Here is a 14,817-nt window from a genome sequence, read left to right as displayed (position 1 = left end):
ATATCAAGCATTGCTAATAATCCGTTTGCTGATTGCAGGCACAAAATGATAAAATCAAGTGTTTAATTTCTTCTATTTAATTGAAATACTCTAATGGCATACATCAAATGCCAACGCTAGAACAGTTTGTTGTTTTCTTTTGAAAACTACACTCAGGGAACTTATTTTTCATACATTGTGTTAGATAATGCATGAGAGGTCTGGATTGCAGGCGGTCAAATTTAACATCTGAACTCTTCAGACATGCAGATGAATGCATTACTATCCTAGATACTTGCTTTCTAGCTGTATGTGATTACAAGCTGTGTGGCTCTATCATGATTGTATGAGTTGTATCAGTGGAAAGCACTTTAGTTTAATTCAACTACTTTCTTGGGGCAAGTGAGTATATGGTGTTAATATGAATTTTACCCCTGTCTATGTCTCTCAGTGCAAAAGGAAAAGGGTTATACCAGCTTGCAGGATGAGGCTGTGAAGATTTTCAACTCACTGCAGGAGATGGAGGCTCTCTCAGACCCCGTGCCAATAATCCAGGGAATCCTGCAGACGTGTCAAGACCTGAGGCCACTGAGAGATGAAGTGTACTGTCAGCTAATCAAACAAACCAATCATGTGCCACGCCCGAATAGTCCTGCTAATCGCGCCCACTGGCATCTCCTGACCTGCATGAGCTGCACCTTCCTGCCCAGCCGAGGCATCCTGCGCTACCTCAAGTTTCACCTGAAAAGGTATGTACGTGTTTTGACACATCACATCACAGCAATGGAGTCTTGAAAAACTGACATTTTCTGTTGCTGCGTCTCTGGGTTTCTGTCAGGATTAAGGAGCTATTTCCTGGAACAGAAATTGAAATGTTTGCTCATTTCATTGGAGAGTCTCTTAAGAAGACCAAAAGCAGGGAGTTTGTTCCTTCCCAAGAAGAAATCGTGGCACTGCTTACCAGACAGGAAATGACCACTACAGTCTACTGCCATGGAGGGGGCTCCTGCAAGATCTCCATTAACTCTCACACAACTGCCGGAGAGGTAAGTGAGCTGTTCTCCCATGTATGATCTGTTTTCAGTTTTTTTGTATTGTAAAACAAAAAGTCTATTAAATAAGTAAAAGCTATTTGGTTTGAACTCTGTCTCATTTTGTTCAGGTGGTAGAGAAATTGATCAGAGGTTTGGCTATGGAGGACAGCAGGAACATGTTTGCGCTCTTTGAGCACAACAATACCGTTGACAAAGCTGTGGAAAGCAGGGTGCTTGTGGCTGATGTTCTGGCAAAGTTTGAAAGGTATCTTTGAATTGTACTTATCTGAATAGCATTTTTATCTGTCGGATTTTTCTAAAGTCTGACCTCGGTTATGATTTCAACACAAAAACAAGACATGTAAATGACAGATTTATGGCTTTCCTTACCAGACTGGTTGGCAGTGAAGAAGCTCAGGATGAAGGCCAATGGAAACTCTACTTTAAACTCTACTGTTTCTTGGATGTGGAAAGCATGCCAAAGGAAGGGGTGGAGTTTGCATTCATGTTTGAGCAGGTATATTTCCATGATCATGTTCTGTTTTACTGACCCTATGGTCACAAATACAGTTAGCTTTAATGTTTGATTTTTTTCTTGTTTTTTCGTCAGGCCCATGAGAGTTTGACCCAGGGCCACTTCCCTGCACGTGAAGAGACCCTGCAGCACCTTGCAGCTCTGCGTCTGCAGTTCCTGTATGGAGACAAAGTGCGCATCACATGGAGCCTAGAAAGCGTTTATCCTGTGGGCCGTTTGCGCAGTCGCATCCTACAGTTTACCAAGGTGGGCGGGGCCTCGGCATCAGGTCAAACCCTCGAGCGTCGGCGAACCAGCTTTTTGGACAATACGCTACGCAGGGGGCTGAAGACAGGCTCAATGAAGAAGCAGCGCATGGAGGAAGAGCAGATGCTGGAGATGTGGATAAAGGAGGAGATGTCTGCCACCCGGGCAAGCATCATGGGGAAGTGGTCTCACCTCAAAGGTCTGGACCAGCACCAGGCCATGCTCAAATACATGACCATCATCAAGGAATGGCCTGGATACGGATCCACATTGTTTGATGTTGAGGTACATTTACACATTTAATCAGGATTTCAATCAGCTTTCATTGTCACCAATACTAACTTATTTTTATATATTACTAATTTATTCATCCCAGCACTAATCCAGTAGAAGCCCTGCCTTTTTTTCTGACTGTTGAATTCATGAATGTGACTTTAAAAAACATGTTGCTACATTTTGAACATGAGATGAAAGTTACAGTAACCCTTCAGGATCAGAGTTGGTAAACCCTGTTATACATGATCTAAATACATGTTTTTACTCTTTATACCACAGCACATACCAGGTCTTAAAAGTAGGATATTTGGTCAAAGCCTAATTTTTTCTAAAGACTGAATTTAGAGTAAAAAAAAAAAACACAGCTGGAAGAATCATGTCTCTCAAACTACCTTAATGGCAATGCTCAGTTTATTAAAGATGTTTTGAATCCAAAAATAACAACCTACTTCAGTTTTCATATAAAAAGTAGAGAATCACCCTGTGATAAGTCATGTGTGTGTTTACAGTGCAAAGAGGGGGGATTCCCACATGATCTTTGGTTGAGTGTGAGTGCTGAGAATGTGTCTGTCTACAAAAGAGGCGAGCCGAAGCCTTTGGAGACCTTCCCTTATGAGCACATCATCTTCTTTGGTGCTCCACAGCCTTGCACCTACAAGATAACTGTGGATGAGAGAGAGATGTTCTTTGAGACACCACAGGTACTTATGTTTTTTTGGTCTTATATATAGTTTTTTAGATATTTTTTACATTTGTAATATTTTATATAAGATAGAAAAAAATAGTTACTTCGTGCCGAGTAATAACATTACCCACAAAATTAGTTGTGAACCTTTTGTCATAGACACTCGACAGGAGTAAATACTTCTTTTAAAGGAGAACTGTCCGTTTTTCTTTCTTCGTTTTTTACACCTGCAACTCAGCTGAATGCAATTTTCATTTGTATCTTGGCAGGTTGGAGAGATCACAAAGATTATGAAAGCCTACATTAACATGATTGTGAAGAAACGCTGCAGTGTGAAGTCTGTGTCCAGTTACGGAACCAACTGGATCAGGTGATTTACTGGGGAGGACACAATATCTACTCAGCCATTCGGCACCTGACCCATAAGTCGCACGGAGAGAAAAGATGCAAGTTCCTTTAACTGAGACTGTGAGACAGAAATTTTGACTCAAGCTATGTGGCAACTCAGATGACCTCCATCCAGAAAGAAAACTTTCGGCAGAGCCAGAAATGTGTATTCCTCACTACTTTTGGCAAATGTGGTAGCATTTAAGAAGCTGAATCCTGAGTTTTGCTTCCCTCCATGCAGTATCCAGACATACTCCTTGCTCACCCGACTTAAACTACCAGCTTCAAACATGTTACTTGAAAAGAAATTCAGGTACCGCTTCCTTTTAATGTTCGCACAAAGCTGAGAGGACTTGCGCAACTTTTATGTCACCACAATTTAAAATGGGATTCACCTAAATTTCCAAAGTTGACAAATTCCCTTCAAATCTCACATAACTTTTATGAATGTTTTGCAGTGGTAAATGCACACTGACTGAGTTGGCACCTTTATTTAATTATTATTCCTTTTTGTCTGTAAAAAAATTGTGGCCCAATGTAATGAATGTTCTCCTGGATGGAGATTCCCTCAGGTTTATTGGATAAAAATGTCCCTTATCTTGCCTTATTTAAACATTGTCACTTGGAGAGTGACTGTGGCCTTGCAGGAGTACAGTATAACTAACATGTGATTACTTTGATATGTGCCACAAAAGCACATCTCTGACATATACCAGTATTTCTTCTAAACCAACAAAATGCAGCAAATAAGCAGAATTGATGTGATAATCCTCAACATATTTAAATGTTTCCATTAAGGTATTGATAATTAAAATCCATCAGTATATTTGAGCTTCTGTCCCAGAACTAATACTTTGAGCTGAGTTTCTTTTGAAATAGCCAAAACTAATGTTTATTGGTGTGTTTTAAAATGCATGTCAAAAACATTTCACTGCATCTGTGACTTTAGTTTGTGTATGTGTGTGTTGTTTTATAGTGACCTGAGCAGCCAGGTGAGGGTGGGGTATTTATTTTTAAAAAGGATTTGAGAGAGTAACTGCAGAGAAATGAATGTTTTGCTTAAAATGCATGAATGCAGATTTGTTAGTTTTTTCACTTGTTTGTGCATTTAGTGACACAGAAAGTAACATGATTCAAAGATTGACAGGATGTCCATAACTTGCTTTTGATTATCTCCATTTTGTGCTGTGCTTCTGAGCTTCTGTGACTGTTAGAAAACAACTGAAGTGTGTTGCCCTTAGTTCCTGTTAACATCTCACTGACTGGAGATTGTTTCCCTCCTATGAAGTCAGTACAAACACGAAGACATGGAGCCTATGTCAACCAACTTCCAGTAGAGTTCACAATTAGAATAAGATCTCAACATAATGAGCTTAGTATTTACCTCATATTACAACACTGTCTTCCATCGCTCTCCAATCATTCTCATTTAGTCACTCTGGTCAGCTGCCGGCGGCCACACCAGAGACTGATCTTGCCACTTATGATGACTGTCTTTATGAGATTTCTGATTGTTTTGAAGACAAAAAAAAATCTGAAAATGTTTTATATCAGAATTTAAAAATGCTTTAATAAATTATTGTATTTCAAAATCTCATTGTTGTGATCTCATCTTTATTATATCTACTGTTAACAAAAAAATTTGGGGACAGTTGATGAGTTAGACATTGGCACACAATGTATTATAAAGCAATTATATTAGTGTTTGTTGAAACACCCAAGTTGGAATTTGACGAAGTGTCCATATGTACATCTTTTTTCTAGGGAAAAAATTAGGGAATTGATTCAATGATTTTCTTTGCTTTGACTCAGCTTACTCAAGACTTGTAGAAGGCTTAAGTGTGTCTGAATTCTTAGTATTACTTTACTTGAGACAATTATTTCACACTCAAGGGTTATGTGCTGTAGCAGGGGTCTTAAAGGGCGCTTGGTATAATCTTTTATTTTTGTCTGCGAGAAACCATTCATTGCAAAATATGCATCTCATTGGTGACTATTACTTTTTTGGTTTTATGATGTCTAAAGACCAAAAAAGCTGCAACTGCAATATTTTTTAAAGAAAAATACATACATGAATTAAGAGTAAATCCGGGATTTACCTTCTCAATTTCACTGCTGGTTATTGGTTTTAAATGTCAAGAAATACATCCACAGTTACGTTTCACTCCTGTCTTTGTAAGACTTTGTAAAGAGCAGTATGCATGAAAACCGTTTACATCTTTATGCAAAATTTGATCTGTTTAGGTTCTAGCAAATAAGTCGTTGAATAAATATGCTCTTTTGTTTAGATATCATTGATAACTTGGAACTATAATCATTATTAATTAGCAAAACATTAAATATATGATAAAAGGTCATTTTCTTTTAGATTTCCTAAAGTATTAGCTTGAAGAGAGGCTTGATTTGTGACAGGTGGGTTTCAGAGGAGTCTCAGAGAGGAAGAAAATGAATAGCTGAAATATTATACATTGGTTCTGACTGTTTTCCCTCAGTGAGAACCTAATACTATATGGAGGAGTGTGTATTTTTAGAGTCTGGATGTTTTAGCTGGCATCTTATACTTTCCAGGTGTGAATGGAATTAAACAATGTTATAAGGATCTTACAGGTGTAAAGGAATTTAGCTAAACTTAGCAAAAAAGGTAATGTGAATGTGGTTTGTTTTTTTCCCCCAGCTTTATCTGATTTTAGCCTTACTCACTTACTTTGAAAGCCCCCTGTCCAAAACTAAGCTCAACTGCTTTGACTTTAAAAAAAATTAATCATTTAATTTAACCCAGATTTTTCACAATTTCCCAGATGAACACATAGTTTAGTGGTTTGTGGTCTGAATAATAAGTAAAGAAAGTTTCATGTAAATCTAGATTTTTCCCAACCTGGCCACCTTTATGTTTATCTATTCTTTAAATATTAAAAATTTGCTATGCTTGGTGCCACTTATATTGCCTTTGTGTATTTATTGTATAATCATCATGTTCAATCCTGACAGATGTTACTTTGACTGAGTAGAGTGCAGTTCAGCAGAGCCGAGTGGGTGGTAACATTAGTTGTACCAAGACATTGTAAGTCCTGTGGATTCAACCTTGGCCTGAAATTCTGACAATCTTTTTGTTTTTATGATGATCTTAAAACTTACTTCAATGATAATGCTTGAAATAACTTAACTTTTATTTTGCCCTGTTTCAATCCTCATTTTTTATCCAAATGTGTTTTTGTTTACTAAGTCATAATTTTATGTCTGATTTTAGTGCTAAGAACAAAATATCCGAGGCTGTTATTGCGTGAGTGTAGGCATTTTTCTTTAACCACAAAGCTTCATTATCAGTAAGATGTATCACACCGCACTACTTTCCTGACACCAGAGTCAGGAGTTAATGACGTCACCCCCGTAAAGCAGAGGTCCAGCCTTCACTAGAGTCCTCGCAAATCTTTTCTTAGCGCAGTCGAGGGTTATCGTTGGTAACATCATGTCAAGGTTTTTCACAACTGTTTTTGCTATATTTTTTTACTTTTCTTTTATAATTACAACCCAAGCGCAGACTCAGAGTCCGTCTCCATCACTGGGTAAGTTTTCTTTGCTGTTCTGCTTTGTTTCTTGACCACAGTCTGGTCAGGAGGCTGTCACATGACATCAGCAGCAACCAAAGAAGCCTAGACAATCAATCTCGATTTGCGCTTCGCTTATTTGTGTCTTAAATTCCTCATGTTCCACAGTAAATCAACTTTCACCGCCCCCCTCCAATATTGTCTTTAAACTTAGAGACTACTTAAAGTAGACTATGCCTTATTGTTTGCCATAAAATTAAAACTTTTTTTTTAAAGATTTCATTTCACTTTCATGTGCATTTGTACATGTGTTTTAGTTCTGTGTGAGCTGAAATCCAACACCAGCTGTGCTGACTGCCTGCAGAATGTCTCTGTAAGTGTACCATAATTCATCCAGATGTTTCTACCTACTGAATCATAAGTATCAAAGTTGACCCTTTGGTTCTCTGTTCTTTTCAGTGCTTGTGGTGCATCCCAACTAAACAATGCATTGACTATCCAGTGAAGAACATCCTTCCCCCCCGCAGTGTTTGTCCCCTGAATGATGCACGCTGGGGTGTTTGTTGGGGTAAGACTGCCAAAGTATGATCACTGATAACAAACCAAGGTATACCTTCTACAGTATGTGTTTTCAGATATTAAAGGGTTGGTGTATAGACATGCTTTGACCAAAGTATAATGCAGGGATATCTGTAAAACAACAAAATAAAAACAAAACAGACAATTGGGTGTGGATAAATGGAAAATATGTGTACTCCAATGTCAGATTTTCAAGAAAAGAATATATTGATTTGCAGACTAAATATTAATTCAGTCATTCATCGTGTTGCATACTGTTCATGTACAAATAAGATCAGCAGTCCACCAACATTCAAACCTCACTTTGTTTATTTATTTCTTAATTTATTCACTTATTCATTAATTCTTTTCTGAAAGCTGGTCATAATTTAGAGAATTTTAATCATTTCTCTATTTGATATACAGTCAACTTCCAGGTATTGATCATCACCATGTCAGTTCTGGCTGGTATCATCATCATTGCTGTTCTTGTTTGTTGCATCTGCTGCTGCAAGTGTGAAAGAATTGGGTAAGCTTTGAGTCACATGAAGTACTGACAGTGAAATCTGGTTTAACACGGAGACAAGAGGGGGAGATGGAGGGGGAGGCAGGAGGACACAATGGGTTGTTATTATGTAGAGCTAGCCTGATACCGCTATCCCCAAAGGCCTGCCAGAGTTGCAGTTTGACAAGAACTTTTTCTTCCTTTTTCCTATGTGTCTGCTTCTTATGGTTTTTATTTATTTATTTATTTTTTGTCACATTTTTAGTAAGCAAAGTGCTTTTAAGCTGCCATATTCCTTAAGTTTGGATGTAGCTTATACATATGTATATATATATATATATATATATATATATATATATTCTTCTATGTATATGCCACATATGGTTTAAATGGATTACTATGTGAGCATTGTCCAGTTTGTTTCTATATATATCAATGTGATATTTATGTGTAAAAGGGATTGATGTGGATATAAATACATAGTGTTATATCATAGGAACAAGAGAGAAGATGCACAAGTGGAGCGACAAACAAGAGCGAGGAAAGCTCGTCAGAAAGCAAGGTGAATGACTGAGTGGCAAAATCTAACCATTTCTTCTTTCAGTGGGTTCCTGTAATCATAACAACCTTCGTTAGACATTATTCTAATAAACAGAGAACAAATCCTTTTTTTCTGTTCAAATGTAAAATTGTGATTTCATGGATACAAAATCATATCAAAGCAGCCCTTTGTGCTGATTCTATAGCAATAATTCAAACTTAGTAGGCGTGAGTGTTGCGAGTGTTGTTTGTCATATATTTGTCTTTGTTTCTTTTCCTTAGGAAAATAGGAAAAGAGATGCAGCTAAGGCATGATGAAATCCGTCAGAAATATGGTAAGATCTGTGTCTTGTAGACGTTTGTGAATGAGCAAGTTAATAAATATGTATATGTGTCTATATATATATATATCTATATATCTATATATATATATATATATATATATATATATATATATATATATATATACACACACACATATGTGTGTGTGTGTGTGTGTGTATGAAATTATCAGTGGGTCATTTTATCGTGCTTTTTTTCTTTTTTTTTTTACTCATGCAGTGGTCAAACAGAAACAAAATGAAAATCAAAGTAGGACAAAGACATGATAGATGAGGTAAAGAGAATGAAATCTGAACATGTAAAACAACAGAACAACTAACAATGTAAAAAAATTCATAGAGCAAAAGAGAAGAATAAGAAGATTGAAATCCTAAAACTGATGAAGTGGTGCCATCTACTGAACAAATGCTAAAACCACAATAAATAAAATTGGATTATAACATTTTCTTGCTTTTAACCCACATATCCTGGTATTTAACAGTCAAAGCACACTCATTTCAATAATTCCTCATTGTCAATCTTGATAAAAAATTCTCAATTGCTCTTTTCAGGTCTGGCAAAGGAGAATCCATACTCTTGTATGGATGATCATTAAGAAGAATCTTACAGATGACTCTTTAAGATGATCTTATTGGTGCCAGTAACAGCACACAAGTATCTCATGATCAACTGTGATGGACTGATTTGAGTTTGGCGATATTTGAAAAAAAAACTTTATTTACCCAATGTTTAAATTTCATAAGGACATGATGCTCTATATGTGATGAAAGAGTGATACTGCTAATAACTTGACTGGATTTGAATTATTGTTAAGCTAACATGGTTTTCTGAAAACATTTAAAAGCATGTCAAGCATGTCATCACCAACAATGAAGACACATTCATGTTGTATTTTGCACAAAATGCAGCATTGTAGAATGTAACAAAGTTCAGAGCTGATTTTATTTGCAGGGCTTCTTTTGTAATAAGCAATCTCAGTTTTAGTCTGTGTTGGCATTACTGTTTTACTTTTTCACATAAGTTTTTTTTTCCAACTTTTGTTTTATTTTAAAATGTAACTGAAGTAATTTTAATTTTTTTAGTTTTGGTAAATTAACAAACTTGATTGGGTGAAAGAAATAAATGAAAGGAATGAACAGCTGAATGACACTTGAATTGTAAGTTATTCTTCTTTTTTTTCTTTCTCCCCTCCAACCATTGAAAAGAAGTTGTGATCTCAAATTTGATCAATAAATGGACATCGTAATTTTTTTAAAATTAGGATTTAATACACTGTATTTTATTTTGTAAAACCAAAAGCAACTACATAACCATAATTTTAAAATTAACTGCTATTCCTGTATTTTTTTTTAATCTCACCAGGCAATCAGAATAAAATAAATTTATTACATCACAAAACTAATTCATTAGAAACAAATGTTCATAAATCTGTCAAATAAAACGTGTATGTGTGTGTGTGTGTGTGTGAGAGAGAGAGAGAGGGAGAGAGAGAGAGTTCTACTAATGATTTGGTTTACACAAAGGTGCCTTTTTTGCTCCAGTTTTCACCTATTTGACGGGAGTGCGCAAACGCTTATACGCGCTTACGTATCCGCGTCCCCGAGAAATTAAGCAACACGTGACCCTTTTGGTCCAATTACATTTTAAATTTCAGGGCGGTGCGCGTTCCTGCTCCAAACGAAAGAATCGGAGGAGCAGTTAACCCGCTTTACCACCAAGAGCCTGACTCCACGTTACTGATTGATATCTGAGAAAGTGCCATAATGTCTGATGAAAAGCCAAAGGTCAGTACTGGTGTTCAATAACAGCTTCTTGTTCATGGATGTCAACAAACGCTTCTTCTGTCAGCTGGATGTTAACATTAGCATTTAGTGCTAAGCTAGCCCTGCTTCCAGGCTGTAGTCGACCCGTTTGAGCGGGTAGAAGAGGAAAACAAAGGTTTGCGGATATTTTGGCTTTAGGCGCAGGGCTCGGTACATTTAGTCTTCCTACATAATTTATACCCATTTGTGGTGAATTATAGGCTACCAGTTGGGCTAACTTTATTCGGAAACGTTCATTTTGGAGACTTATTGTAATGAATGATTTGTGTTTTTCTCGGTCCTTTGCGCCATTGTGGCTCTCTGCGCCAGTTTGGAAATGGATTAGCTTGCTGTGCTAACCGCTGCAGGAACATAATGAAGCCACGCCGTGCACATCGTTAGCTAACTAAGTCAGCAGCTGTTTTTGACTGATTAATGTTTTTCTGATGGTCAGTATGTTACTTCTGCCACTGATGGCTTTGTTGCAGGAAGGAGTGAAGACTGAGAACGACCACATTAACCTGAAGGTAGCCGGTCAGGATGGATCTGTGGTTCAGTTCAAAATCAAAAGGCACACTCCGCTCAGCAAACTAATGAAGGCATACTGCGAAAGACAGGCAAGTTCATGTTGACACACTGAAAATCAAAGCCTTGACTTCTAGCGGTGATAATGTATATGTCAGTAACATTTTTTATTGTATGAAAAAGTTAATGGTGATATTAAGCACTCACTACTTTTTTGTTTTGTATAGGGTTTGTCGATTCGTCAGATAAGGTTTAGGTTTGATGGACAGCCAATCAATGAAACGGACACACCTGCACAGGTTGGTTAAACAATGCATCATCCCTTTCTGAAGTGTAGTTTACTTATATGGGAATATTTTGTAGAGCTGCATAGTATGAATTATGACATGACAGTCATGTTTAATTTCACTTGAACAAACTTGGATTAAATAAGTGTAATGATGTATTATGGCTACATTTAAGTGCCATATCTGTCAAGGTTAAGTTCTTTGTCATTGTCCCTAATGCATGGCTTATACAAACATGATTGTCCACTAAAACTAATAATACAATAGAGCCTTAAATAATTAAAATGCTTAAGATAAAACAATGAGAAAAAGAAATGCTACAAAAAGTGATTATTTACATTTTAAAAAGAACAAATCTGTGGTGGTTTAGAAATCCTGTTTTTTTGGGGGGGGGCTGTAATATCTCAGGCTCTTTGTCTTTGGTCTTGTGGTTCTGAATCTTGGTTCTCAGGGAAGTCATGCAGTCTTTGTGTAGAGCACTGTTTTTTCAATCATAGTTGTCGGGACCAACTGTCCTGCATGTTCTTAGAGGTAACTCATCTGTAACACACCTGAATAAATGAATTGCTCAATAACAGTCTTATAATATGATGAGGAGGTTCATTAGTCTGAATCTGGTGTGTTGGAACATATCCAAAACCTGCAGTGGGTCCTTAGGGTCTGGAATGAGAAACACAGGTGTAGTGGATGGTTCCAACAATGTGAAACTTAATATCTGAATTGTGAAAAGATTATATGAACTTGTTGTGAGTGTGAGACTGATATGTTTACAGTTTTAACTAAAAATATCTTTGATAGCCACCTAATTTTGGGGGTGTCCAAGTCTGGTCCTCTCGATCTACTGTCCTGCAACTTTAAAATGCAACTCTTTAACACACCTGAATCAAATGAATAGCTTGTTATCAGGCCTCTGAAACTTGATGACATATAGATAAGGGAATTCAGCCATTTGATTTTGGTATGTTGGAGGAGTGTAGCGTCTAAAAGTTGCTGGATAATAGATCTCAAGAACCAGATGTGGGTACCCCTTACTGATGTATCCAATTATGCATAATGGTCATCCATATACAAATGTCTTGTTCTTTGTCAAGTTTCACTCAATTTGACATTAAGATTCCAAGAATGAAATTAAACATGCACTTCCTACAACTTCTGTCCTGTCTAGCATAGTCAGAATCATTTACTGTATGCTGAAATGATGTATATAAAGCATTGTTTCTCAGTTTTGATCCTTGGCATGTCCTGCATGTTTTAGAGGTAACTGTATTTTAGCACACCTGAGCGAAACTGGCTCATTAACAGGCTTGAAAAGGACTTTAAAAGAGTTCATTATTCTGAATCGAGTGTGCTGCAGTATGAATGCCTCGGGACCTTGACTGAGAAGTACTGATATAAAGAAATGCTGTTAGTAAGTTTAGGATAAGTAGATCCTCATCTACAACTGTTCAGATAAGACATACATTTTAAACAATTTTCCACACATATATGAAGCAGTGGTGTCTATTTAGCCTGTCAAAATGACATCAGCGATTGATTTTTTTTTTCTTTTTTTCTTTTCTTTACATTTTCATTTAAATGATCAGATTGAAGATATTTTTTACACTAGTAAAATGGTTTTTACACATCAATAAGTTTTGACTACATTTCTTTAAGAAATGAGAAAATGGTTCATCCAGAAACGTCTTGGTTTTCTTTGGTTTAGCCAGATGGAGGGAAAAGTGTTGCTACCAACACTTTAGTAAGGATCAATACAATGGCTGGGGAACCTTGGCCCTCATCCTGAAAGTTTTTCATGTCTCCCTGTTCCAACACACCAGATTTAAATGAATGATGCCCTATGCAGATATTGATAAGCTTTTTGATCCATTTGATTTGAATCGGGTTTGCAGGACCAGGTAAGTATGGAAAACCTGCAGGATTCTGGCCCTTGAGGACCAGTTTCCCCACCCCTGACCTATGTAGATCTTTATTGTAAACTATGTACAAGACATTTTACTGCACTTTTTTTTCTTTTCTTTTCAGCTGGAGATGGAGGATGAGGACACTATTGATGTTTTTCAGCAACAAACAGGAGGGCTCTAAGTGTCATGGAGACTTTTGGTAGAGTGCCCCTCCTTTTTTTTTTTTTTTTTTTTTCTCTCCCTCTCCCTCCTCCACGTTTTTCTTTTTTAAATTTTTTTATTTTTTATTTTAAACTAGATTCGATGTCAAGCTGTTCATGACAACAACAGCTTTCCTCACTTAAGGGCCAAATCTTGGTTTTGAGATGCAGGGTAGTCCTTTTAAAACAAAAAAAAAGTTTTATTCACAGAAGTGGATAATTTTAAATTGTCCAAGGCAGGGGCACATCGCATATCACATGTTCTGTAATCATTTAAAATTAGAAGATGGGAAGGGGTTGAGCAATGCGATGTCCCTGCTCAATATTCCTCAATAAAAAACGTAATTTTATTTTTTGGGGGGGAGGAGGAGGAGTTTTTTTAGGAACCTTTAAAATAAGATCGAAGTCCATTTCATATAAACGAGCATTTACCACAAGCGAAGAAAATGTGCATGGAAAGATTAAATAATTAATGCTGTTGCCCAGAAAGCAGCTTTTACAGAACAGTAAACAGTGACTGGTTTCTGGACCAAAAAGGGTTCTTTTTATAGAAGTGTAGATTTAAGTTTGTGTATATTTGCGGTTCATACTGTCACACAAAGGAGAAGACCTTCCTTCATGTGTAAACTTACTTCATATCTTACCTTGATCTCAGAAAAGAAAGCATCATTTTACTGATTCATTGTCATTATGAAGTAAAATATTTCAGTCACTGTATACATACCCCGTGCTTCCTGTCTTGCCAATTTTGAATAAGTTTGTAAAAAGTCTATCAAAACATTATGTACGTATTTTTATTAGTTGCTTGTGTCTTGGTAGATATTTTGTTTAATAAAAATGTCCCAGCATTGTAAAAATGTAATCTTTTAGAATTTCAGTGTCGTTGGGTTTTTTTTTTCTCCCCTTTTTTCATTTGTACATTATCTTGTCTCTATTCTGTATACAATAAATATAGTTTGATACCTCTTGAGTTATGTGTTTGTTTCCATTTTTGTCTGAGTGCTGCGAAGTGAATATTCACACAAAGCAGAGTGGATGTATTCAAATGCTCAGTTCTTGTGTAAACATTCGGTTGTGAAACTGCTAAAAGGACAACCAGTGCTCAAAAAAAAAAAAAAAAAATCTTGTCTAACAGATGTGCAAATAAACATTGTGATTACTCATTTGTTATTAATGGAATTTATTTAATTATGTGAGATTCTAGAAAGTATTCAGATGGCTCAGGTCTTTCTTGAAGGCTTCTGGAGCTTTGTCTGCGTTCAGCACCAGATGGACATTTATGTATCTATCTTTATTCTAAGAAGTTCTCCCAACAATAAATTTTACTTATTTATATTAATTATATTTACTTAATTATATTTATCTCAGATACGAACTGCTGCTTGTGGAAAAGCCATAAGGAAGTGGTTAAAACCATAAAGACCTACTAGGAAGGATGATTGACCTAATTTGACATTTAAAGAGGAAATA

At 36.5% G+C, this 14,817-nt stretch overlaps 3 protein-coding genes across 4 annotated transcripts in view; all 3 read left to right on the top strand.

Annotated features, from left to right (window-relative positions):
• Positions 1 to 4,631, top strand: part of myo10l3 (myosin X, like 3) — a 56,630-nt gene extending 51,999 nt beyond the window's left edge. Inside the window, exons 35-41 of the mRNA XM_079254558.1 lie at positions 431 to 728; positions 818 to 1,025; positions 1,142 to 1,278; positions 1,407 to 1,530; positions 1,624 to 2,079; positions 2,580 to 2,771; positions 3,025 to 4,631. Coding sequence (XP_079110684.1) covers positions 431 to 728; positions 818 to 1,025; positions 1,142 to 1,278; positions 1,407 to 1,530; positions 1,624 to 2,079; positions 2,580 to 2,771; positions 3,025 to 3,129 — 1,520 coding nt within the window. The 3' untranslated portion in view covers positions 3,130 to 4,631. The remainder of the gene's footprint in view (positions 1 to 430; positions 729 to 817; positions 1,026 to 1,141; positions 1,279 to 1,406; positions 1,531 to 1,623; positions 2,080 to 2,579; positions 2,772 to 3,024) is intronic.
• A 1,936-nt stretch (positions 4,632 to 6,567) lies between these two features.
• Positions 6,568 to 9,494, top strand: pttg1ipb (PTTG1 interacting protein b). Of its 2 annotated transcripts, XM_079254857.1 has the most exons (8): positions 6,568 to 6,705; positions 7,005 to 7,060; positions 7,147 to 7,255; positions 7,672 to 7,774; positions 8,247 to 8,312; positions 8,573 to 8,625; positions 8,852 to 8,906; positions 9,184 to 9,494. In XM_079254857.1, the coding sequence occupies exons 1-7, from the start codon at positions 6,609 to 6,611 to the stop codon at positions 8,896 to 8,898; spliced, it is 531 nt and encodes a 176-aa protein (XP_079110983.1). In that variant the 5' UTR covers positions 6,568 to 6,608; the 3' UTR covers positions 8,899 to 8,906; positions 9,184 to 9,494. The 2 variants fall into 2 exon arrangements, with proteins under 2 accessions (XP_079110983.1, XP_079110984.1); XM_079254858.1 differs by lacking the exon at positions 8,852 to 8,906.
• Positions 9,495 to 10,295: 801 nt separating this feature from the next.
• Positions 10,296 to 14,317, top strand: sumo3b (small ubiquitin like modifier 3b). The gene is made up of 4 exons (XM_079254544.1): positions 10,296 to 10,416; positions 10,923 to 11,051; positions 11,187 to 11,258; positions 13,269 to 14,317. The coding sequence occupies exons 1-4, from the start codon at positions 10,396 to 10,398 to the stop codon at positions 13,326 to 13,328; spliced, it is 282 nt and encodes a 93-aa protein (XP_079110670.1). The 5' UTR covers positions 10,296 to 10,395; the 3' UTR covers positions 13,329 to 14,317.
• The last annotated feature ends 500 nt before the right edge of the window (positions 14,318 to 14,817 follow it).

Source organism: Telmatherina bonti (genome assembly GCF_933228915.1).
Source record: "Telmatherina bonti genome assembly, chromosome: 15".
Taxonomy (NCBI): domain Eukaryota; kingdom Metazoa; phylum Chordata; class Actinopteri; order Atheriniformes; family Telmatherinidae; genus Telmatherina; species Telmatherina bonti.
This window is presented reverse-complemented; position numbering and strand designations above follow the sequence as displayed.